Here is a 25,055-nt window from a genome sequence, read left to right as displayed (position 1 = left end):
GTGATTATTGGTCAAAAAAATCCTTTGTATAAATTCTCAGTTGCCCGAAAAATAATGAGTAGAAACAGGTTTCAGTTACTCTTACGTTTCTGGCATTTTTAACAGTAATGAAAACCTCAAAAGAGATGGGCGAATTGGTAAAATAAAACCTCTGCTTCTAGCACTAAACAATTTATTTCTTCACTTTGAAAGTAGCAGAGCAAGATTTAGTTATTGATGAAACTATGTGCCGTTTCGTGGTAGACTAGGTTTCCGGCAGTATATTCCCGGAAAGGCCCACAAGTATGGGATAAAAATATTCAAGCTGTGTGATAAAAACGGGTTATACTTATGCAGTAAAAGTATACATGGGGAAAGGTACTGTAGAAGTGACAAAAGACAGATCTGTTGCGACTAAAGTGGTACTGGAACTCATGACAAACTTTTTAAATAAAGGCCACAAATTATATACGGACAACTACTATACATCAGTAGAATTGGCTGATGCTTTGTTGTCAAACAAAACACATCTTGCTGGTACCGTGAGAAAAAGTCGAAAAGGCCTACCAAAAAACCTTTTAAAAACAAAAAACTTTGTAAAGGTGAAATGGTTTGTTCCGAAAATAAAGATGGTGTAGTTGTTACCAAGTGGAAAGACAAAAGGGAGGTACACATGCTTTCCACATTCCATAGGCCAGAGTACGTCGTCCTTGACCAAAAAAAAGTTGGAGGGCCAAATGTAATGAAGCCATTAGTCATCGTTGACTACAATAAGGCGAAGGTTGGGATAGACGTATCCGATCAAATGTCATCATACAACACTGCAGTACGGATGACAATGCGTTGGTTCCACAAACTAGCTGAAGAACTTCTTCTTGGAACTGCAGTGGTAAATAGTTGGTTGGCCTACAATAATTTTCTTAACCACACTACATCTCATAATAAAAATAAACAAAACTTAGTCTCTATCACTAAGTTCAGAGAGAATTGGCCTGTTCCTTGATGAACGTGCAGGAAGAGCCACGCATTTCCAAATGTGACCACTACAGGGCACCACTACCTGACGTCATCTGATTTTGTTGGTGGAGGAAGTACAAAAAACGCCGACAAAGAAAGGTGTGCAAGTTGTACTACAAAAATGTATCAGAGGAAAAAGGACGTAAGGTAGCAAGAAATTTGACACAAGTAACTACGTTTTTGCAGTGAATGTCCAGAAAAACCATTTTTGTGTGAAAAATGCTTCAAAATTATACACAAATAGTATATCTTCATTCATCTTTTGTATAGGGTAATTTTGTATTTACTTATTTTTCTTTACTTATAAGATTGAATTATTAGAATAGTAAGGAAAGCAAAAAATATGAAAATAAATAAGATACAACTTTTTATTTACTACATTTACTTTTTTTGTAAAACTTGTGAAATAAATCTCTTTTTACTGTAAAATAACAAAATCATATATTTTATTCTTCCTGGTAGCAATAATAAGGCTAAAACCTTATTATTTTATATTCTAACACTTATAAAAATACCCGTCGGGCAATGTGGCCCGACGAAAATGTCCAATATAGCAATCTCAATTCATATCACTAATAACGAAAATAAACACACAACAAACAACGTTCTATTAATAGCAGAACTCTTCATAGTTCAATCAGTTTCAGTTAGAGTCGTCAGGGTGCAGCACAGGCACGAAGGTAATCAAAATGGCGGGTACCGTCATTGTTATGCTGTCGGGCCACTTTACCCGACGTGCAATCTCTTAAAGACGTAGAGCGTCGGTCCATTTGGCCCGACGTGGCAGCTAACGTGTTAATAATTTATACTAGAAAACTAAATATAGTTGAAATATACATTTCTAACTTATAAATGTCACGAATCTTGTAACAATGTCAAATCACTAACTAGCAGCATTTATTGTTGAAGTTACAAGTATTTCTTTAAATACTAGTAAGTGATTAGAATTGAAATATTTAAAAAAATAAAAGTTTACATTGATTGCATCCTACCTTGACACTTGTAGACTGTAGTACTTGAAAGAAATATCTTGGGAGACAGAATGAACCTTCCAATATCATTTCTACTTGTTTCATCAAACCTTCCAGGTGCTAAAACACATAAAACATTAATGTTTAAACATTAGTTTACACTTGCACTTACAATTAATGTTATTCCAACATCACCAAAATTGTCTTGTGCCATTCAGTTTTACAATAGTTTAACTGTACAAACACAACTGACAATTATATGGTGGATATTAGTGTAAAGTGGAAGCAATATAAGACATTGTGCAGGACTGCTCTGGTAATCCATGCACAATGATAAGGCTGTTTAGTGACCATACTCCTAAATTACACCCATTATCCTGTAAGCTTATACAAACAAAACGAACTAAAATAGTGCAAACCCTAAATTATATTAACCCGGACAGAAATATGATCACACCAACACAATGCTAAAATGTGCCCCTACATATTTTAATTTAGAAAATCAAATATCCCCTGATAATTTCTAGCACCTACCCCCACTCCCAAATTATTAAACTATTCCATAGTAAAAAAAAATATATATATATTTTTATATATAGATTAAAATTTGTATAAATGGCAATAGCCTTATTTAATTTCAATAAACATTGAATCGCAAAAAGTACTTGCTCCGCTGGGACTTATACGAGGGGGTACAAAAAAAAAACCGGAATTGTATTGCTGGCAGCCGGCAGCGTGTAGTACACATTCCTGCCGCTAGGCGTGTGTCGCGCAACCCATTGCGAGCTCAGTGACCCCAGTTCCGTTGTCCTAGTGCATTCTGTTCGTTCGTAGTGACTGTTTTCGCTAACCCTGTTTTGTTCTTGTTTCGTTTTTTGTCATGGCAAGTTTAAGTGAACAACGTGCAGCTGTGAAATTTTGTTTTTTACTTGGTAAAAATGCTGCAGAAACTATTTTTAATATTGAATACAGCTTACAAAGATGATACTATGGGGAAAACTCAGGTCTACGAGTGGTTCGCTCGATTTAAAAATGGCGACATGTCGATTGAAGACAAACCTCGTTCTGGACGTCCATCAACCTCTCGAACGGACGAAAATGTTGAGAAAATTCGTGAACTTGTGCTCACCGACCGTCGACAGACAATTGAGGAACTATCAGAGAGTAGTGGGTTAACTTGGAGCTCGGTTCCGCGAATTTTAACAGGAGATTTAGGACTGAAAAGGGTTGCTGCCAAATTTGTTCCTCGACTTCTGACTGACCATCAAAAGGCACATCGAGTTGAAACTTGCCGCCTTCTGAAAGAACATCTCGAAAATGATCCTGATTTTCTGGAAAAGGTAATTACTGGTGATGAGTCATGGTGCTATGGTTATGACCCAGAAACGAAGCAACAGTCAAGCCAATGAAAGTCGCCATCTTCACCTCGTCCAAAAAAATGTCGGCAAGTCAAATCAAACATCAAAACCATGTTGATTTGCTTTTTTGATGCTAAAGGCATTGTTCATTCTGAGTTTGTTCCTCCAGGTCAGACTGTCAACCAAACATTTTATTTAGAGATTTTAAGAAGATTGCGCAACAGTGTTCGCCAGAAAAGACCCGATTTGTGGCAGACTGGAGACTGGTTCTTCCACCACGACAACGCACCGGCACACACAGCCATCTCAGTTAGGCAGTTTTTAGCCAAAAAACGGCATGGTTCCGCTGCCCCACGCACCTTACTCGCCTGACCTCGCTCCATGCGACTTTTTTTTATTTCCACACATGAAAAGAGGCTTGAAAGGTCAACGATTTGACAGCGTTGAAGAGGTTAAGAAAAAAACGTAGCTCGAGCTTGCAGCCATTTCTAAAGATGACTACAAAAAATGTTTTGATCAATGGAAATACCGTTGGGACAAGTGTATTAGTTGTAATGGAGATTATTTTGAAGGAGATAAGGTCGTATTGTAAAAAATTTGATAATATATAATTTTTACAAAATAATTCCGGTTTTTTTTTGGGTACCCCCTCGTATATATTTATATCAGCCTCCACAGTTATAATAAACCGATACAACGTAGTATAGAAGGAGCCGACAAAACATAACAAGTTTCACCCACTAATCTAACAAAGTAAATTTATCACATGTGTTACTATATTACATGATAACATGTCATGTCATTGTACTCTTTCTTTACAAATTTGAACGTGCTGCATTCTTTTGCCAGATCACTGAAACTTTTTTACACACTCGTTCTAGAAGAAGTATACTTAATTCTGACACTTTGTTTGGCCTGGAAATCCCCAGATAGTTTCAGACAAACAGGTGATTTGTTTACATGTTTATTGCTACAGTTTAACACATCTTTTTTGTCCCTTTTGTTAAATAGAAATATTAGCTGCTAGGACTGTTAAATAAATATCACAGTGAAGGTTCATTTATATAGAACATGGTGGAGAGCTAGTATAGTATTGAAGGGCACTTTGAAACCTGCATGAAATTGTTAACTGTAAAAGTAACAGAGAGGTAGGAGAAGGTGTAAATGGTTTATGTATGCTGACTCATACACTTGCCTTTGAGAAATGTATTGTATTTCATGATAAAATTGTGTCCTAAACATATTTTTATTTATGTTTTGCTGTGAGGATCAAACAAGCCACAGCACTGTGGTATGCGGGACGACCGTCTGGGCTGGACAGTTACATTGCATAGAGATAGGATTGTGTACAAAACGATATTCACATGGCGTATTTCTGCTCCTTTTGATGATCACTCACCAAAATATTCTTCAAGGGAGTCGCATTAATTTCACCAGGTGAAATAAAATGCACCAAAAATGCTGGGGTTGTATAGAGCCAGGCAATCTGAACACCTTTACCAAATATGAGAATATAGTGAATTAAACAGAAAAGCCAATAATGTGATGACTAGCACCTAACCTATCATCCCTATCCTTTCCTATTTATATCCTTACTCATACTACCTATTTATTTATAGTCCTAAACTCACCAATTGAATATGTTTTTCTTTGTGTTCAATAAAGACACATTTAATTTCATTTCATACTTGTTTTCGTTAATGTACTAGAAATTTTAAAAAGTGACCTGTTTAGTAATTGGGTGAAACTTATTTTTCAAATAGCTTTAGTGAAAATTACACTGGACAGATTCCACTTCTACACACTAGTATACATTATAGTTTCAATATCAATTTACTTTAGAATGCAAACTATAGATTACTTGGAAATAGGTTCTAAATGATATAAAGATCATTATAATAATAACAAACATTACTCTTTAAAATATGTGGAGATTTATTGCAGTACTAACTATTACCCACGGCTTCGCACGCAATCTTTAGAACCGAAGTCCTTATATTACTTAGTAAAAGCAATTATAATGTAATATGATGGGAGTTCTATAAAAATTTTAAAACGTAAGTAGACGTACATCAGGTAGATATTATTAAGTTCATGGTAAATAGCATCAGAGTTTAACTTAATTATTATATCACGTTTGGCATGTGTAGGAGCATTTCTGGTTCTAATTCATTATATACATAACATAACAGCTGAATCTGCCTTGTCATCCCGATCAAGAAAACACAAATCTCGGAACACAGGTCTTGGAAACTTACTTCAGTCAAAAAGCGTATATTTCCAGTCCTTGTCATATATTTCAGGTCTACGATATTTCCAGCACCATAGTAGAGTTTGCCTTGTTGTTCTGACGAAGAAAAATATATATACTTATGTAGGACCGAGATGCCTACTTCGGTTAAAAAGTGCCTACTTAAGACCGTTTAAATTCACTTACCTACTATGTCACAGTTTAGCTTGCCATATTGCCTCGATCAAAATACTATATACGTTTATCTAGTTCTCAGAAATCTAATTTCGTCAAACTCGTGTTGACATAGTTGAGTTTGCCTTGTCCTGATGAAGAAAATACACACATAAGTAGGACTGAAAAGCCTATTACAACCTAGAGGGAAATCCTACCTACTTCTTATGTACTTTTGGTATAAGAGGAAAATCCTAATTAAGGTTATGGAACATTTTAAAATAATCGTTATTAAAGTTTTGCGTTACACTTGTTTTTTTGGACTGTAGCCAGGGAAAGAATGAGTTGTTGAGGCATGTTAGTATTCATTTCTCTGTTTTTCCATAAGCCATTGTTAAAATTTAATATCATAATGTCAAGGAAACTCACCAGTTTAAAGTAACTTATGTGAAAAGATTCATAACTTTGTTCATTAAGGTTAGTTTTATAACAGTATTTAATGAATTAGATGATTTTAATTCGTCACTGGCGCAATCTGGAGTAAAATTTATATATTAATGTTTTATTTACTATCTGCATTACACTACCAATCAAGCACTGTTTTCTTATTATTGATAAAATTTAAATGTAAACAGATTGTTTCAGAAAGTTTGTCGAACTATAGCTGTCAACAGCTGTTTAGTGCCAGTTTAATTTGAATTATGAAAATTCCAAAATATTCCAGAAACTTTTCTTAACTTTTTCTTCATAAAAACCTTCCTTGGATTTCAATGGACATTTTACAAAAAGAATTAACTGAATTGGTCAAACTGTTCTCGAGATTTGCGCTTGCCAACACATTTTGCGATTCATTTTTTTTATTTATAAGATCTATTACAACAAAAGTCCTGCAGAAAAAAAGATCAAACCTCTTACAAACTTCAGGATAGAATTTTGGAAATGATTGCCAAGGAAAAATTTTAATCTATTAAAGAATACTTGGATAGGTGTATGGTTGTAAATGTTCCGTCTTCTGTAATGTATTTGATGTAGGAGTGAATAATTTATATCTAGATTTTATATAGGGCACAGCTTTGTACAATTATTATCAAACCATGAGTAACAAGTCTCCATTTATGTACATGATGACATGTAACTAAATAAAAAATTACTAAATAAATTGTAGTCATACCAAATGAGTGATTGGCTTGATGGATTTATCAACAGAGCGAGCCATGGCACTAGCACGTTGACAACACTGTACCATCAGTTGGGTCTCCAGACAACTCCTCTGCAAACTGATTAACACATATACAGTAAATAACTCAAGTCATACCAAATGAGTGATTGGCTTGATGGATTTATCAACAGAGCGAGCCATGCACTTGCACGACGACAACACTGTACCATCAGTTGGGTCTCCAGGCAACTCCTCTGCAAACTGATTAACACATAAACAGTACATAACTCAAGTCATACCAAATGAGTGATTGGCTTGATGGATTTATCAACAGAGCGAGCCATGCACTTGCACGACGACAACACTGTACCATCAGTTGGGTCTCCAGACAACTCCTCTGCAAACTGATTAACACATAAACAGTACATAACTCAAGTCATACCAAATGAGTGATTGGCTTGATGGATTTATCAACAGAGCGAGCCATGCACTTGCACGACGACAACACTGTACCATCAGTTGGGTCTCCAGACAACTCCTCTGCAAACTGATTAACACATAAACAGTACATAACTCAAGTCATACCAAATGAGTGATTGGCTTGATGGATTTGTCAACAGAACAAAACATGGCACTTGCACGACGGCAACACTGCACACTAAGTTGGGTTTCCAGACAACTCCTCTGCAAACTGATCACACATATACAGTACATAAATCTACTCATAACGTAACTATGGTGGAAAAGGTTGAATCAATGTGAATGTTGAGTTTCGCTCCAGCTCATCTTCCTCGTAGTACAGCATCTGAAATCGGACACTGTTACAAATATCATCATCACCTAAATTACACTATATTTTGTAGTTTGAGTGTCTCTGATGTAGACACAATGTAAAGAGTTTATTTTGAGCCTCTTCATCATGGACTCTTTTTGAATCTCTTCAGACAAACATGACTAAAACATTCCAGGAGTCAAGTCTACATAACAAAACTCTAGCCATAAATAAATAATTGACTTCAGGATTTGTCAACAGAGCGAGCCATATCACCTGCATGTTGGCTACACTGCATTATCAATACAACTTTTCTGCAAAGTGATTATAAATATAATGCATTATTGTATTGTTCCACATTGCACAAGACTTCTATAAAAGTTGAGTACTATGACATAGCTTTATTAGTATTCAAAATAGATTAAACTAAATAGATTCAAAAAGAACACGAAATTAAATATTAATTTAATCTATAAATATATGTGGTTAAAATATTATATTTTTTTAAATTAATACATGGTAATAATAAGATAAGAAATAAAGTAACAATAATTACCTGGAGTCAAGAGCAGGCTCATCTCCCTGATAGTTGGTGATAGCTACACACTCTATATTATAAGCCATCAGAGCACACATGTGTTGCAGTCTGAACTTATGATAAGAAATGTTCACTTTTCAGCATATGGTTTTTAGATATGTAATTGACTATTTAAAAATGAACACACTTAAGTTTGCAGACACTGTTAAGATTTTTACCCATTAATAATGTGATTCAAATTATTAAAGTATTGTAAATTAAATTAATTATATAGTTTTACATTGTATACTAGTTATATACTTTTTATTGAAATATTCACTGGGTCCATTGCAGAACTCACACAAATGAAGAATCTTGGAGCATTGGAAAACATTTTACTATCACTGGTAGATAAATACAAATTTTCCAATATTTATTTCTTTATTGCAAGGCATTTAGGAATCAATGATTCCGTCAACAGACGCTTCACAAAAGATTTATCTGGGCTATAAACTTTATGTTATATTTATAATTCTTTATTAAAACGGCATTCACAAATATGTTAAAATCAAATACTAAGATCGACTACCTATTTTTTTGCCCAAAATAGAAGCAGGAGTGTCACCCTTAACTGTTGGGCAATACAGTGAGCTGCTGAGCACCTCCCAGTGCTACTCCTGTGTCTAAAGGCTCTGGTTATTGTTTATTTCTTCCTGCCTACGGAACATTGACTGTTCTCTCATTGCTATTTTCAGTACTATGATGACTGAAGCGCTGCTTGACAAGTGTCTCAACCAGGTTTGCAACTTTGATACTATGTCGAGAGCACATATTTACATCAAAATATTAGCTTGTGTCTAAATACAATTTATTAGCGCTATGTAAAGTTCCTTTTTGTCATGACTGATATTCACAATAATGAAAAGTGAAATAAGACAATTTCTTGAAGAACTCTGTTCACAGCAAGACATAGAAACGCCTGGTTATCAGAATGATGAATGTTAGAACAGTATAATATAACCAGTTAATTTTAAATTTTAATTTGGAAGAAACTCATTTTTTTATTTGAAGTACAAGCAGTTGATGAGACAGCACAGCGACATTCTCGATCTAACCTTGAACGCTCCGTGCTGAAAGTGCTACAACTCTCACACTCAGCAGCAGCAACGGCTCGACACTCAGTTAAACATAGTTATACTTATATGAAAAGGTAACATTATGATCATACAAAACTTAAAATTAAGTCTTCTATGACATTTTCATATTTATATATTATATATATATATATATATATATATATATATTTATGAAACGTAAAAAAAATTATAAATAACATTTATTGTTCTCAATGTTTATATTATTTTTAATTTTTAGGAAAGCTTGAGAATATGTAAAATATGTTAAATGTACTCTTGAAAAAGAAAATGTATTATATATAAATCTTATTTTCTATAAATTTTGTTTTCAAATGTTTTCATAAAAATCTCTGATTCTAAAAATAAATATTTAAATATTCTAATATATTGTTTACAAAATAAGTAATGAAATATTAAAAAAAGACAGTGTTTTGAGTATATTTGCAATGCAATATACAACTTTTTTTAGAAATTAATAAATAAATTTAAAACACAATTTGAAATTAAATGAAAAATGTCTTTATTTATTGAGACAAAGCTAGTGTTAGGTCACATGGACATACAGCCCTAAAACTAAAAACTGTTAAATCACTTATGTACTTTTCACCAATAACTTCACTGAAATATAGTTCTCTTATCTGCAATGAGTACAGTTATATATTTCTGATCCAATATACATAACTTCTGCCAAGTGAAAATGTTACAGAAACTGATTTCTAAAATATGTTATTGTACCAAATATTTGCATGTTTAATTTTTTTAATTGAAATATTATAAAAATATATTTAGAATCTCTCACTAAACACATCTGCTTATGAAACGTATCAGAATAACTACAAGGTATTTGGTGAACATGGGTTATTTTCACTTAAACTTATTTAAAAATTTGAATGAACCTTAATCATAAGATTCTAAGAACAAAAAGGATACATCTGAATGTTGTTCAGTGAGCTCGGATCTGCGTCAAATACTGACTGGTACAGTTTCCAATACAGTTCTCCACAGGTCTGAAATTCTTTGATGCATTTCCGCAACTGAAAAAGACAAAAGAAATATTAGATAAAGCTGAATTATAATTAATTGATTTCTACAACAAACAAATAATTTGATTAAGTACCTAAAATTCAAATTAATTTGATTTGTAACAAGATTGAATAAATCACATACTGTACATTCATTTCGAAATGCTTATTATTTACTTATTAATTACCTTGAAATTGAATAATCAGCTTAGTCTATATTGTAGTTATTGTTATTTATGACAAGAAATAATTCATTGTTTTATCTATTTTCTTTTACAGGATTAGTATTGTATAACCAACAATAATTACAGGAGTTTGGATGAGATATCAAATAGAATGTATATAATTTCTTTGTATTTTGTATTTATTTGTATAAGAAGGGTGAGTCTGGGTTATGTTCAAAATCCTTATATAAATAATATAATAAGTAGAATGCAATTGATCTAATCTTCTTTCTTGACTCAAGAGCCAGCTACAGTGAAATAACCTTCGGTTTTACCCCATATGTATTTTAGCACTTTGGAAAGTGAATACTTTTTGAATATTTATACAATGAAGTACAATCAAGTTTGAATATTTTTTTCTGTAATCAATGAAATATATAGAATAAACTAAAATGTGCCTGATGTGTACTAAGTTAAGCTTTAAAGTAGTTCACTTCCATAATTGTATGGTAACAAATAAGAAGACAACAGTGGTTGAGCTTAAATATTACTCTAATTGAACTAAAATCAAGGTGGCCACCATTAAAGCTGGCTCTTAAGATCTTTAAATGATATACTATTTTAACCTTTACTTAATTTTTATTTTGCATTTAAAAATATCAAAACAGTTTCCACTGTCTTGGTTCTTCAATTCTATTGGTATTATTTTCATCATTCCCATATTATACAATAAATTCATGATTGTTTAAAAAATTGTATCTAAACTTCTAGAGCATTTTAACACCTTAATAGGTGTTATCTGTGATAAAGCCACTCATTAAATGTTTAAGAACTACAAATGAAACATTTTTCTATCAGCAGTGTAGTGTATTGACGATTTGGTCATGTCAGTGCGGATTTGAAACTAGAGCAAAAGTCTAAAAACTTAAAATAATCTTATAAATTATTAGGCATTTGACGTGCTTTAGAAGTAAGTACTGTTTTAGATTTACACTGCCACAGAGCTGCATTCGTCATTTAGCGCATGCGTGCTGGGTACCTATATATGTTGGGAAGCCACAGATGCCATCATGGAACTATCCGATCAAGTCTGCACTTGTTTGTATGATTTAAAAATACCGCCACCTATTGAGAATCCCACCATCTGCAAAAAGCGTGCTGTAATACGTTAATAATATGCCTGTGTACAGGCTCTGGACAAAACAATCGGTCGGACCTCCATAATTATATATACTTAAGATGCTCCATGGACAAACCCGCGATAAATAATTTTTTCATGCCAAAATGACCAAATATTTCCAGTGTAGATGACTCTTTAATTTTTAAAATACAATTATTAACTCTAAATTGTACCAGAGCTTGAATGGGCATTTTAATAGTCACAAATATAAATTGGTTTCAGAACTGCTATGATTTCAATACTTCTGATACTATATACACTCATTTTTTTTAAATACAATAGTGTTTAAATGTAAGTGTTTTGAAAATTTTAAACCCGTTTTTTTCAAACCAATGTGGATTTATTATATTAGCCTACCAAATCATCTGGGAAGTTTGTGTTTTAGTCCAGAAACATCTTATATAACAATCTGAAGTTAAAACACAATGAAGCTTATTATAAAAGAACATTGATTGTATTGGAGACTCATGTAATTAACAGATTGATAAGAAATCAATTTGCTAGTGCAATAAGAAAAATAAGCTAATTTATCCTAAACTCAATTAAAACATGTAATCTATTAGGAAGGTTAAAAAAATTGTATATACTGAATTTTTAGATCTTTCAGATACATTACGTTTAAATTTAGATAGTTGTACCTTATTATATCTATACCACAATTATACTACTATTATATGAAAATATTTATACAAAATGGTTCTAGAATCTAGTAAAAAAGTGCACATCTGACATGAATAAAAATCTTTATCTAAAACCACAAGAATGGCCATTAAAACATATTATGTAATGTAATCCTAGTTACTAGTGTTTAGTGAGACGTAGTTAATCTTATAAAATTTAAGTATCTTACAAAACAAAATGGCAATACATTGAAACAAAAAATTTAGTCAAATGTCAAATGCAGCTTGCATGCAATACATGCTTTTTGCTTGTCTTGATGTTATGTCTTGGATGGCATCACCCATATGAGTCTTAATCAGTTTGAGCGTCTACAGTAAGAAGCTCAAGCCTTCACTAATTCTGTGACTAACTTTTTTTATGAAAGGTACTTATGACATTTTCCAAATTTTATAGTATATATTAACTTACGATTTTGAATTAAATACTGTAATCTATTAATTGTTCTTGCTGATCATTCTGATATTTTAGAACTAAGTCACTAGATTATGTTTTTATGCCTTCTTTAGTCATCTCCTGGAAAATAAAAGTACTGAGAAAACTTAACCTTTCCTACGCTGTAGACGGATATATTAGAATGGTAGACTTTGACCAAAACGCCAAATACAATTATATCCAATATTATAGATTATGTGTCTTGGAGAGTTTTTTTAGTTTATAAAAGGCCTTTGAAATGCCCGGTGCACACTCAGTGCTTATCGCGGTTGTCAAGTAAGTATTTATAAATGACCTTCACTCTCAAAGGTGGGGCTCTCTTTGTCTACTTTGTCTAACTCCGACCACCGGCTCGTCAGTTCTGCGTCTCCTACAGAGCCATAACCAAATATATCCGTGGTGTGTATTACTGCTTTCTCGGTTATCACTTTATACATATATATATTACAATCTATTTATTCAGTATAATTACGTATATACAAATGAAAAAAGAACCTATTACTGGATATTAAAAAAGTGATTCAACTACAGATATTCATGTCAATCAGCCCTTTTTAAATGACAAAGAATAAAACTTTTTAAAATACCGATAAAACTAATTTTATTTCTTATAATACAAAACAAGACAGAAAACGTTTAAATCCTAAGATATTGATAAACGATTCCAGTTTGGATCAAGTTTCCCACACAAAATTTCTTGGTCTAACAATTAATAGACAAAAACCTTAGCTGGAATCTACATATTGAACAGATAATTAAGCAGATAAATTCTGGGTTATATGCTATCAAAAGACTTTCTTATCTTTCTTATTTATGCAATTTGTCAGTACTAAAGATGGTTTTCCATGTACATATTCAATCCCACATTGCATATGGGATAGGAGTGTATGGAGGAACCACAAACCAAAACCTAAATAAAATTCTAATTTTGCAAAAAAAAAGCACTACAAATAATGTTGAAAATGAAGAAGGATGAGTCAGTGAAAAATAATTTCACTGAACTAAATATTTTAACAGTGCATAGCCTTTATATTTTAGAATGTGTTATGTATGTTAGGACCTATCAATCTAAATTTAAAATTCATTGTGAAACCCATACTTACAATACTAAGAATAAGAAGGAATTAGTAATACCACCACAATTTAGAATTTTATAAAAAAAAAATTCTTATGCAGGAATAAAAATGTTTAAGTCAATTCCAAAAACAATAACAAGAGTTGAAGATATTAAGAAATTTAAAAATGTTAAAAGATTATTTAGTTAGAAAAGCATTTTATTCATTTGAAGAATTTTATTCAACAACATGATCTACTATAATCATCCAATTATGTAACTTAATTGTAGTGACACTATTTATTGTACCCATGTACATAATGTAAATAAAGATATTTTGACTTTGACTTTGAATGTAAAAAAATTTGAGTCTTTTAGAGATATTTAATATTATACCTTAATATCTACATGTATCTACAAATTTTATTCATATAAATTTAAATTTGAATAAATTTTGAATTGCTTTCCATACTTCAAGCTTTAGAGAAAACATACTCATGCTCTTTATTTAACAAAATCATTTAGTGTACTCGGTTTGTGATGTTGCCGAATTTCTGCAAGTCATCTCGAGTGGTCTGGACGATGGTGGCTGCAATAGCTGGAGGTGGGGCTGTGCAGAAACTCTTACAAGTGGCCACCAGCTGAGCGAGGCACTGCAGCATCTCACAGCGCAGCCTCATGTACTCTGCTTGAAACACCAGCGACTGGGATGGAGTGCTTGCAGCCTGTACACACAACAGTATTATTCTAATTGTTTATTTTAAACTGATATTTCACCACCACCTCTCAAAGAGCTTGTAAACAGTTTTTTGAGGACTGCCATTTGTGGCACATACTTTGGAGGCTACAGCTATTATTTTTGAGTTTTACTTACCAGAGACCTAAAAACACTATGTTATTAGAAACACCAGATTTTATTTGACTTATTTTAAAAAGGATGTCATTATAACCATTGTTTCTTGTTTTCAGCCTCCCAAAAGGAAGCGATGTTGGTGAGAAGGAGGGAACTCCTTCTAATGACATGTAATTTTCAGAGTAAGTTAAATAAGTCTGTTCTGTCTAATAATATAGTTCTTTTAGGACCCCAGTAAGAAAAACTTAAAAAAATAGTGGCCTCCAGATAATACTAAACACCATTATTAATTTATATAGTGTAAACATTACACTATATTTTTTGAAAATCCCCTTGCCCAATACTATATACTATAGTTAGTAATATAAAAAACATTATAGCTGAAAGAAGTAGGATTTTTTTGGACATTTGCCATTGTTCAGTGATATAAAAATCAGTAACACTTTTTTGTTTAAAGTTTGTTATTGACGATGGAAGGTTTGAAAAGAAAACAAGCTTTCGGACATTTACCACTGTTTATGTTACAAACAGTATAGCACTTATATAATATGTTAAAGGTGTTATAACTTTTGTAAAATATAATGATGACAAATGTCCAAAATCCAGTAACTCTATGTTTTGAGATCTGCAATCTGATCTGTTCCTCAGGTGTAAGAACTAATCTAACACATACCTATAATCTAGGTTAAAATAAACAAATTATACCAGAGCATTGTGCCAAGCATATATCATGAATCACATCAACCATGTTTTGTGTCAACTCTATGCAGACTAACTTCAAAACATGCACTTAATAATAAAAAAAAGAAAACACCAATTACTAAAACTCTACTACAGAATGCAAGTCATAATTGGTCTGAACTCACTGACTAACCACATTCACCTCAAGAAGAGATCAGATTGCAGACCTCAAAATACGATAAAAAAATATGGTATATTCTATTTACTGTAGATAAGTTCGCAAGTTCAAAATTGGCTTTGATTTTTTTGTTTTTAAGTAAACTTACATTTCTATACTTTAAAACGGAAATAAATTGTTACAATTTAATAATTAGGCAGTTTTATACTTAATGTAAAAAGTCTTTTGTTATCCTATTTTGATCAATATTTTTTTTCTTATAAAAATATATGATTCCTGAAAATAAGCAAAACATATTTAAAACAGTATTTATACATAAAAAAGTGTTGGACCAATTTTTTGTTTAAAATCATACTTAATTATCTTAAAAAGACTGCAGTTGAGTTGAGTTTAGAACTGCAGTTGTTAACTTAGTGTTTAAACAAATTTTTAATTGTAAACTGAAAGCCAGTGTTTACAATAGCATACTAACTGAAAATCAAATGTCATTCTAGTGTCACAGACAACTTTTAAAAAGAATTAATTATAAATCTCTGTCGAGTCCCTCCTCTGCAGGCATTCTTAAACTGAGACTAAAAGTTCATCACAAAATCTGATACAAATTGTAAGGTAATTAGGCAATTTTTCCTTTGTTAATTGAATGAACCCATGTATTCTCTTTTTTATCTTCCTTCTTCCTCAAACTACTAAAACACAAATAATTTTCTTACAGGTTTCCAGTAACTACTCTGGTAAAAGAATAAACCAGCTCCAAGTCCAAAAAGTCTAGACAAACTGCACCTTAGAGCATGGAATGGACTGCCCAGTCTCTGTGGATGGGCACTTGTAACTGATGTGACAGTTTTTTATAGTCTTAACAAATAACACAGGAGTCCATATCAAATTCAGAATAAAGGCTAGTATAAGAATGTAAGTTTTTGATATCGACCTATCTCTAATAAACTTCCAAACAAAATGTTTTTAGTTTGCAACTCTGATATACCAAAATTTGTATGATTTGAGAGAACATAAAACCTCTTTATTAAAAATATCCAGTGAATAAATTCTTAAATAACAAACAAGACCTCTGAAAAAAGATGTCATACTCTATTGCTCTCGTTTTACCACAGTTGTTTGTAATGCCGCTGCTCAATACTTTATAAATTACAGTAGCTCAGAAGCTTGTCTTGATATGAAAACAACTTCTTTCAGATCCCCTCAAATCTCCATCAGTGGTCATGTCAGCATTGTTGTCTCCAAAATGGTGTTGTCATTGTGTACCCTTTCGATTCATAGTTGGGGTATTTCATCACTAAATATTTTTATTAACTGCTCAAGTATGTATGGTGGATAATATCTACCAACAAATATTTCAATTGAATTTAAGTTTAAAGTGTTATGTGGTTGAAAACAATACAAAGAATAAGATATTAAAGAAAGTAGATATGTGTATTAAAACAAAGAATAATAGAATATTATTAAAGAAACATTACTAATGAATTAGTCATTAACATTGTAACTAATAAGCTACAATTATTAACATTGTGTACTTGACTGACTAAGCAGTACTACTATACAACGGTTTCAACTCCAGATGTCTATATTATTCTACAGTAAGCATAAATGTCATAATCATAAATCTTCACGAAAGGCTGAGAATGTTAAAAACAAAGGGTAATACAGAGAGGGTTAACTACCTTAAGTTTTCAAAGGAGTGTAAAATCTTCTGAACAGACTTTATTGTGAGCTTGTTCATTTTTTTAACCTCATATTTTAATCATTTACGTTGAAGCATTTTTATTGCCATTATTTATAAATTTAAACAGATATAATTTCCATTTCCTAAAGAAAACAAAGGACCCTGACAACTGACAGACCTTGATGGCAGCCAGAGCCTTGTAGTAGTGTGAGGTAGCAGCACCGAGCCGAGCGAGCAGACCATCATCACTGCGGAGACAGGCTTCACCCTCACTCAACTCCTCTAGGGTCAGCAGCCAGAAGTGGAGATGTTCTGACGATACATGTTCATGTAGCTGACCCACAATCCCAGCACACACACTCAAGTGTCCATACCTTTACACAGATAATAGGTAAACTGATTTATTAACACCAACAACAGATTCAAGCAAATAAAATGAGTTCAGATTCAGAAATGGAAATCTAGAAACTAAAGAGTTTAAATTTCAAATGTTGTGCCACTGTTTAAATTAATAATTCTCAATAGGTTCACTGAAAACCAGTAAATAATACATCCTACTAAATAATAAATCATTATTGAAAATAGGAATTACAATACAATTTAATAATAAAGAAAGCAATATTTTAATATTATAGAAACAAGACATATTTTACTACATACTGTTAAAAAGCCTCAAAATATTTTAATAATTTATTCTATTCACGACCTCCTATGGCTATCACAAAACAGCAGTAACTGAGGTAAATGTGTATCTTCACACTAAGCCTTAGCCACCTACTTAAGTTTGAGAGGCCTCCTTCTGCCAGTTTTTTTTTTCCATTTATAACAATTGCATTCACATCAGTTGTTTACAGTTTGCACCTACTCGATGCCATAATCACTTGTTTTAGCCTCACTACTAGGTCGATTTCAATGTTTTATATAGTTAATTTCAATCCCCTTGTCATTTTTAAGTTAATGTTATGTTTATACCAACATTATAATAAAAAGTAACAATTTTGCATTTTTAAAAGTTTGTTTTTTAATTAACACTAACTTGCCATCTTTAAGTAAATAATATGTTTATGGTTAAAATATTGTAATAAAAATATCAATGTTTATTTTGTAATTAACACACAAATTAATAGAAATTAGCAAAATTAATATTAACACTTAAAGTTTATATGATTTTTCTAATAAAAAAATGTAGCTTAGGATGGATATATTAAAATTACTAAATTTAATTAAAATCTGAAAAGCACAAGTAAAGTAACAGGATTTCATTGGATTTACAGTGCAATTCTGTAATTCAGAGGTTGTATAAACTAGTAGGCCAATGGGTTAACTGTTATTACCAATCATTTATTAATCCTTTGACTGTCGCGGCATTGGCACATTACACACAGTAAAAACCTTGTAAATTGTCGGCATCTATTGGCTTGATGATAAGTATTTAGATGATATTTAATATTGTATACATAGTTGAAATATCCGAGTAACCATATATCTGCATTCGATATATTTTTATGTATCAATTAATGAAAGTTTTTTATTAACTTAAAAAAAAAACAATAATTTTGAAAATCTGTCAGGTGGAACAATTTTTTTCGAAAGCTTGCAAATATACAAAAAGTATGCCAGCATTTTAAGAGAGTATCATAGCAAAATAGCTACAGCACTCAAAGGGACAGGTTGGTTAGTAGATTAATAGTGCCTGATCAACATGTGTTTTAGGAATCAGCTGTTTTAAGCCAAAGAAAATATAACATAAAATAATATATAAAATAAATCAAATATATAAGCTTTGGAATCCCTACAACAGAGCCCTACAGTTGAATGTACATCAAATCAACATAATACACATATAAAGTTTAAGATCTTTTGATTAATACCAAATATGTACATAAAATAGTGGTTTTAAATATCTAAAATTGATAAAAAATACAGAATTCTTTAACCCTAGAAGTAGCAGTCAGAATTTTCCTGGGTGGTAGGCCGATTTTTGCTTTTGTGTAGAGGTCACTAAATTGTTTATAGATTGTACATAATATGCTAATATCCTTGTGTTATATATTATTACAATTTGTATGTTCCTTAGATTATGAATCTGACACAAAAATGTTTTAAGAATAAATATTTTTAATCGTCACTGTTCAAAATAAAAAAATAAAATAATGTTTTGCAAATGACAAAATCAGATGCAAAATACCTTAAAAAATAGCAAAACGTTTTTCTAATTAATTCCAAGATATATAAAAATTTTGAAATTGACTTTTTCAAACAGAAACACTTTTTTACTCATAAAGTTTTTTACTATCCTGATATTAATTAAAACAGTAAAAAATTACAAAAATGTAACACATACAGTTTATACATATGTATAAAATCTTAAATATATATTGATAATAAATAATTGATTGTTATGTATGAAATTAAAGTTTATATGAGTTTGAATTTATTGTTAGAATATAAATTAAAAAAAAAAATAAAAATATTGAATTGAAAACTGTTTTTAGTTCCAAAAATTGCTAAAAAATAGTAAATTGACAGATGATATAAATTTTTAAAATTACCTCATTTCAAGATATACATTTTGTAGCAAAATTCTGTAAAAAATAAAAAATATACATTTGCAATATTTATTTTAACCCAAAAGTAATACAAAATAAAATCTCACAAACTAAATATTTTTTCAACATCTTACGTTATGAAGAAAGTCATAATAGATTTACTTTTTCTAAAATCTGCTGGAGCCAACAACTCATCAACTATTAAATTATTTCACAATCACTTTTAGGCTATCTGGTTTAAATAATACCATCATGAATATTATATTTACTGTTAAGGGGATTCCCTACTGAAAAATGGCCAATTTTGACAAAAAATTGAAATTAACTTTTATATTTATTTCAATTCTATGGCTTATAAGAAAACCATAAAAATATAACATTTACTATAACATAACTTTTCATCACTGTGAAAAAAAATATTTGAAGAGGAGCACGCACACCTACTTTTGGTCTAGTCAGCCAGTGCCAGAACCATACTCCAGCAATCCTTTTTTTAGTAATAATATAGCAAATATAGCCTTTTCTTTCTTGTTAGTGGTTTATTAGGCCTACATATGTCTTCAATATACAAAGTGTCCAAAAAGTCCCGGGTCGGTTAAATATTTTTCAAAATATTAAAAATAGAGCTACAAAACCTTACACAAAGTTACTGGACATAAAAATCTATTTTATCACATATTCAGTGATCCGCTACTACCTCAGGTGGGCGGCCCGCTAGGAGTCAGAAGAAAATCTTAAATGTAAGCATAGGTTGATATGCATATCATATAAAAGGTCTTTATTAGTAGAGTACAGAGCCGCAAACCCGACCTCAAACGGATAAACGAGTCAAAAATGACAGCCATTCAAAGATGGCTAGAGTTTGCAACTTAGGTTAATGTAAAAAATACACTGATGAGCTTTTTGATTTTAACTTTACTAACCCAAAACGGTTTACAATTAATTGTTGTTGTAATTTGCAATGAAACTTATTATTCTACAACATCAATTAATTGTAAACAGTTTTTGTTAGTAAAGTAAAAATCAAAAAGCTCATCAGTGTACTTTTTTACATTAACCTAAGTTGCAAACTCTAGCCATGTTTGAACGGCTGTCATTTTTGACACGGTTATCCGTTTGAGGTCGGGTTTGCGGCTCTGTACTCTACTAATAAAGACCTTTTATTTGATATGCATATCAACCTATGCTTACATTTAAGATTTTCTTCTGACTCCTAGCGGGCCGCCCCCCTGAGGAAGTACCGGATCACTGAATATGTGATATAATAGATTTTTATGTCCAGTAACTTTGTGTAAGGTTTTGTAGCTCTATTTTTAATATTTTGAAAAATATTTAATCGACCCAGGACTTTATGGACACCCTGTATAAATATACCATTCACCGACTACAAGTACCAGTATGGTAAGTTACTTTCATCTATAGCTACTAAATTGCTTGTGTAAACTTCAAACGCTGATTCCCGCAGATTTAAAATTTTTATATTTTTCACACAAAAGTTCTTATAACTTTTTAGCTATTAAAGCTAAAGCAGTGAAACTTTTACTGCATATTATTTATAATGTAAAACTTTTTGTGCATGGATATTATTATATGTTAAACAAAAGTTTAAATAAAAAACAAATAAAAATACTATTTATAAAAAATGTTTTAAAATGTTTTTGTCAAGCCATAAATTTAAAACTACTTGAGAAATAAAGTTGAGCATGCACAAAAACTTAGTACTTATCATGTTCTTAAAAATGAGATAATAAACAATAATATTGGTTCATTAGTTACTAAGTTATAAGACATTCAAAATCCCATGTATTTTTCTAAAAAAACAACTCAAAAATTCCAAAAAGGAGGTAAATATATGTATATTTTAAAAATATAACAGTGGCAATCATTATTCTAGGACCAAAGGAACCCAAATATATACATATTATAATCATTAAACATGTTTTAATGAAAATCACTAGTTTCAGTAGGGAATCCCCTTAATGTAAACATATATTGCACAATATTATTATTTTCAAATAAAGTGTTGTAATAAAAGTGGGAGCTCTTGTTTATGAAACAGCTGTGTCATGATTACTGACTGACAACTATTACAAAGATAGTCAAACAAAAGTACAGCTCTTAGGCTTTCTTGTAGTATAAATAACATTACATCAACATAAACTGTTTTACATTGGATGTACAAATAAAATTATATTCACTGGTTTTCCAACTAATAAGATTTTGGTTTTTTGAAATTTTTCAAATAAAGACATAATTTCAAAAATTTGTTGCATGGAAACTATAACTCCAATATAAAAATACTTAGTTGACCATAGTTGCTCCAGAAATGGAAGTTTCTTTAGTGCAACTTTGAAGGTTCTATAAAATATAACACATATGAAATTTTTTTAAGTTACTGTATTTTATCAAAGTAACGAATTGTGGTAATTATAGTATTTTTTTTATTATTCGTAGACAAATAAAGAACGGAGTTATGTTTTATACATGAAAATGAAAGTTAAGAATATCGTCTTATCATTTATATATGCTGTTTGGCTTAAATGTATTTATAAACATTAAATCATGAGTTAAAAGAGAATAGTACACAGTTGTAGGAAAACAGATGGTTGCCACCTCACAAACAGCAACAAATAGTAAAAAAAAAAAAAAACCATGGAGCCACTTCTACGGTTCATAATGTAGATTTTACAAAACATTACAAAACTTTTTTCCTCAACAAATAATTGTTGACACTACAACATTACTGTCTAAAATTTTTAAATTTACATAAAATATATTACATTCTATATAAAATAACAAAAAAAATCATCTTATATGATTTATAACTGATAAATGTCAAAAATAAAATGAATCAAAATAAAGGATTTAAATTTAAAGGAAATGATTGCATTTGTTTACAAACAAAACCAGCTAACACAACAATGACAACGCTAACTGACTGACTGATTGATAAAGTTTCATAAGCCAAGTACGTTATCAACTGTTTTGTACAAAAAAACATGTAATAGAAACACTTCCAAAAGGATTCCATAAATAAAACATAAATGTGGTACATAAAAACCATGGAAATGATGTTTGGAACAATGTGTGACAGAAATACTAGACTGACTGCTAATGTATGTCAGATTCAGTTCACCTTTGGAGTGCAAAAGATTAAACTATGTTTTTATCTCAATTTGTTGTCAAGCTGGTTTATCCTATTCTTATCATGCATTGTTTTCATTTTTTTTCATATTGCATTTATTCATAAGATGATCCAGTGTGGTTGTAGTAAGTGAATACAAAACAAATATAGATAAAAACTTAGTTTAAATGTCAAAGTTGTTTTCAAGCTGGTATATCCTATTCTTATCATGCATTGTTTGCATTTATTCATAAGATGATCCACTGTGGTTGTAGTAAGTGAATATAAAACAAATATAGATAAAAACTTAGTTTAAATGTCAAAGTTGTTTTCAAGCTGGTATATCCTATTCTTATCATGCATTGTTTGCATTTATTCATAAGATGATCCATTGTGGTTGTAGTAAGTGAATACAAAACAAATATAGATAAAAACTTAGTTTAAATGTCAAAGTTGTTTTCATCTTTAAAATAATGTATAGCTTATGTATCCTATAACTAAGTTTTAAATTGCTCCAATTTAAATTTTTTAACGAAAGATATTTAATTTAATGATTTTGATGTATTTTACCTAGCAGCAGATCTTGCTATTCTGTAGTTAGCCCAGAGGTTAGTGGTACGCACAGCTTCATCTATGGTAGACTGAGCTCCTATACTTTTCCACTGAGCTGCTGAGACACACTGGAATACTAGAGTGCACAGCATTACCTAAAATATTGTTTAAAGATGAAATTTCAGAATTTTACATTTTCATCAAAACCAAAATAAATAAAGACTTCATTACTTGTTTCACATTAATTTGTTGTTACTTGGGCATCCTGCTTTAATCCAGCAGTTGGAAACATGTTCTTTGTAATTACGTAATTACAATAGGGATCGCCAGTGAGAGCAGTTGAGGGAGGAACCTGTTTGGCACAGTCACGAGGACTGAGCTAACTAATTAACTACGTTAGTTTGAGGTTTGTGCAGTACACACTGTGACAAAGGTCTGTGTCTGCCGCAGGGTGCCATGCCAAGCAGCAGTTGACATGTTGTGCCAACTGCACTCTTTCATGGCCCTTACTATAAGATTCCAGAGAATGAGCCAATTATTTAGTGCATAATCCCACAAATTTTGATTCTTGGGATTATAAGGTGGAAGTCATTGAACCTATGATTGCGGACCATAGTGCAGTTATTATGACAATAAAGTCAAGTTTGGGAAATGGTAAACACAAAGAAGTTTCATGGCATGATAAGTATAGTTTTACAAAGCGCGTCATCAAGGATGAGCAGCTGCCTTTACTAAGGAGGGCTCTAAAAAACGTAAACTGGCCAATTGAATTGGGTGATCACTATTTATCTGAGCACTCCTTTGATAGATTTCTTCAAACCTTTAATTACAATTTTGATATATTTTTTCCATTAAAACCTTTAAAAAAAAATCCAGAAAACAGAACTAAATGTCAGTTTAAAGATAAATCTTGGTATACAGCAGACTTGCGCAGACTTAAAAACTTAGTAGTTCTTCTAAATGATCATTATAAATCAGCAGTCTCACCAAAAGACCGTGATGAGTACTATGCATTATATTGTAAAACAAATAAACAATACAGACTGGAAGTAACAGAAGCTAAGAAGGCCTTCAACGTCCACACCATCAGGTCATCCTCCAACATGTGTAAAGCGGCCTGGGATATTATAAACTCACACAGACCTAAGAAGCCATATGCTTCCTGCTCAGAAAGTCCTGACAACATAAACAATTTCTTCATAGAGGCTGTTGAAGAGATAGTGACAAACCTTCCGGAGATGGACTTTAACCCTCTGTATATTGCAAATAGGCCTAAGCCTATATTAGACCATTGGTTAGAGGTGCGGCCACTAGATATTATAAAAATAGTAAATAGGCTAAAGAACTCTAGAAGCCCGGATATCTATGGTGTTCCTTGCTTTGTTTTGAAAGCGGTGATCCATGAAGTAGCAAACCCTCTATCAGTAGTAATAAACAAGTGTCTTAGTCGAGGTATCTTTCCAGATGCTTTGAAGATTGCACGCACAGTCCCCATCTACAAGAAAGGAAATCCTGAGGAACTGGTGAATTACAGGCCAGTTTCAGTTCTGCCAGTGGTGTCTAAGGTCATGGAGTCAATAATGAAAAAACAGTT

General features: G+C 31.5%; 1 protein-coding gene across 1 annotated transcript in view; it reads right to left on the bottom strand.

Annotated features, from left to right (window-relative positions):
* LOC124371651 (integrator complex subunit 7-like) overlaps positions 1 to 25,055 on the bottom strand; it is a gene marked incomplete at its 5' end in the record, with an annotated part of 60,498 nt that overhangs the window by 11,689 nt on the left and 23,754 nt on the right. Inside the window, 7 exons of the mRNA XM_046829990.1 lie at positions 1,989 to 2,087; positions 6,901 to 7,006; positions 8,217 to 8,306; positions 10,244 to 10,347; positions 14,377 to 14,571; positions 17,415 to 17,610; positions 23,480 to 23,616. Coding sequence (XP_046685946.1) covers positions 1,989 to 2,087; positions 6,901 to 7,006; positions 8,217 to 8,306; positions 10,244 to 10,347; positions 14,377 to 14,571; positions 17,415 to 17,610; positions 23,480 to 23,616 — 927 coding nt within the window. The remainder of the gene's footprint in view (positions 1 to 1,988; positions 2,088 to 6,900; positions 7,007 to 8,216; positions 8,307 to 10,243; positions 10,348 to 14,376; positions 14,572 to 17,414; positions 17,611 to 23,479; positions 23,617 to 25,055) is intronic.

The sequence above is a fragment of the Homalodisca vitripennis genome, unplaced genomic scaffold (assembly GCF_021130785.1).
Source record: "Homalodisca vitripennis isolate AUS2020 unplaced genomic scaffold, UT_GWSS_2.1 ScUCBcl_1740;HRSCAF=5740, whole genome shotgun sequence".
Taxonomy (NCBI): domain Eukaryota; kingdom Metazoa; phylum Arthropoda; class Insecta; order Hemiptera; family Cicadellidae; genus Homalodisca; species Homalodisca vitripennis.
This window is presented reverse-complemented; position numbering and strand designations above follow the sequence as displayed.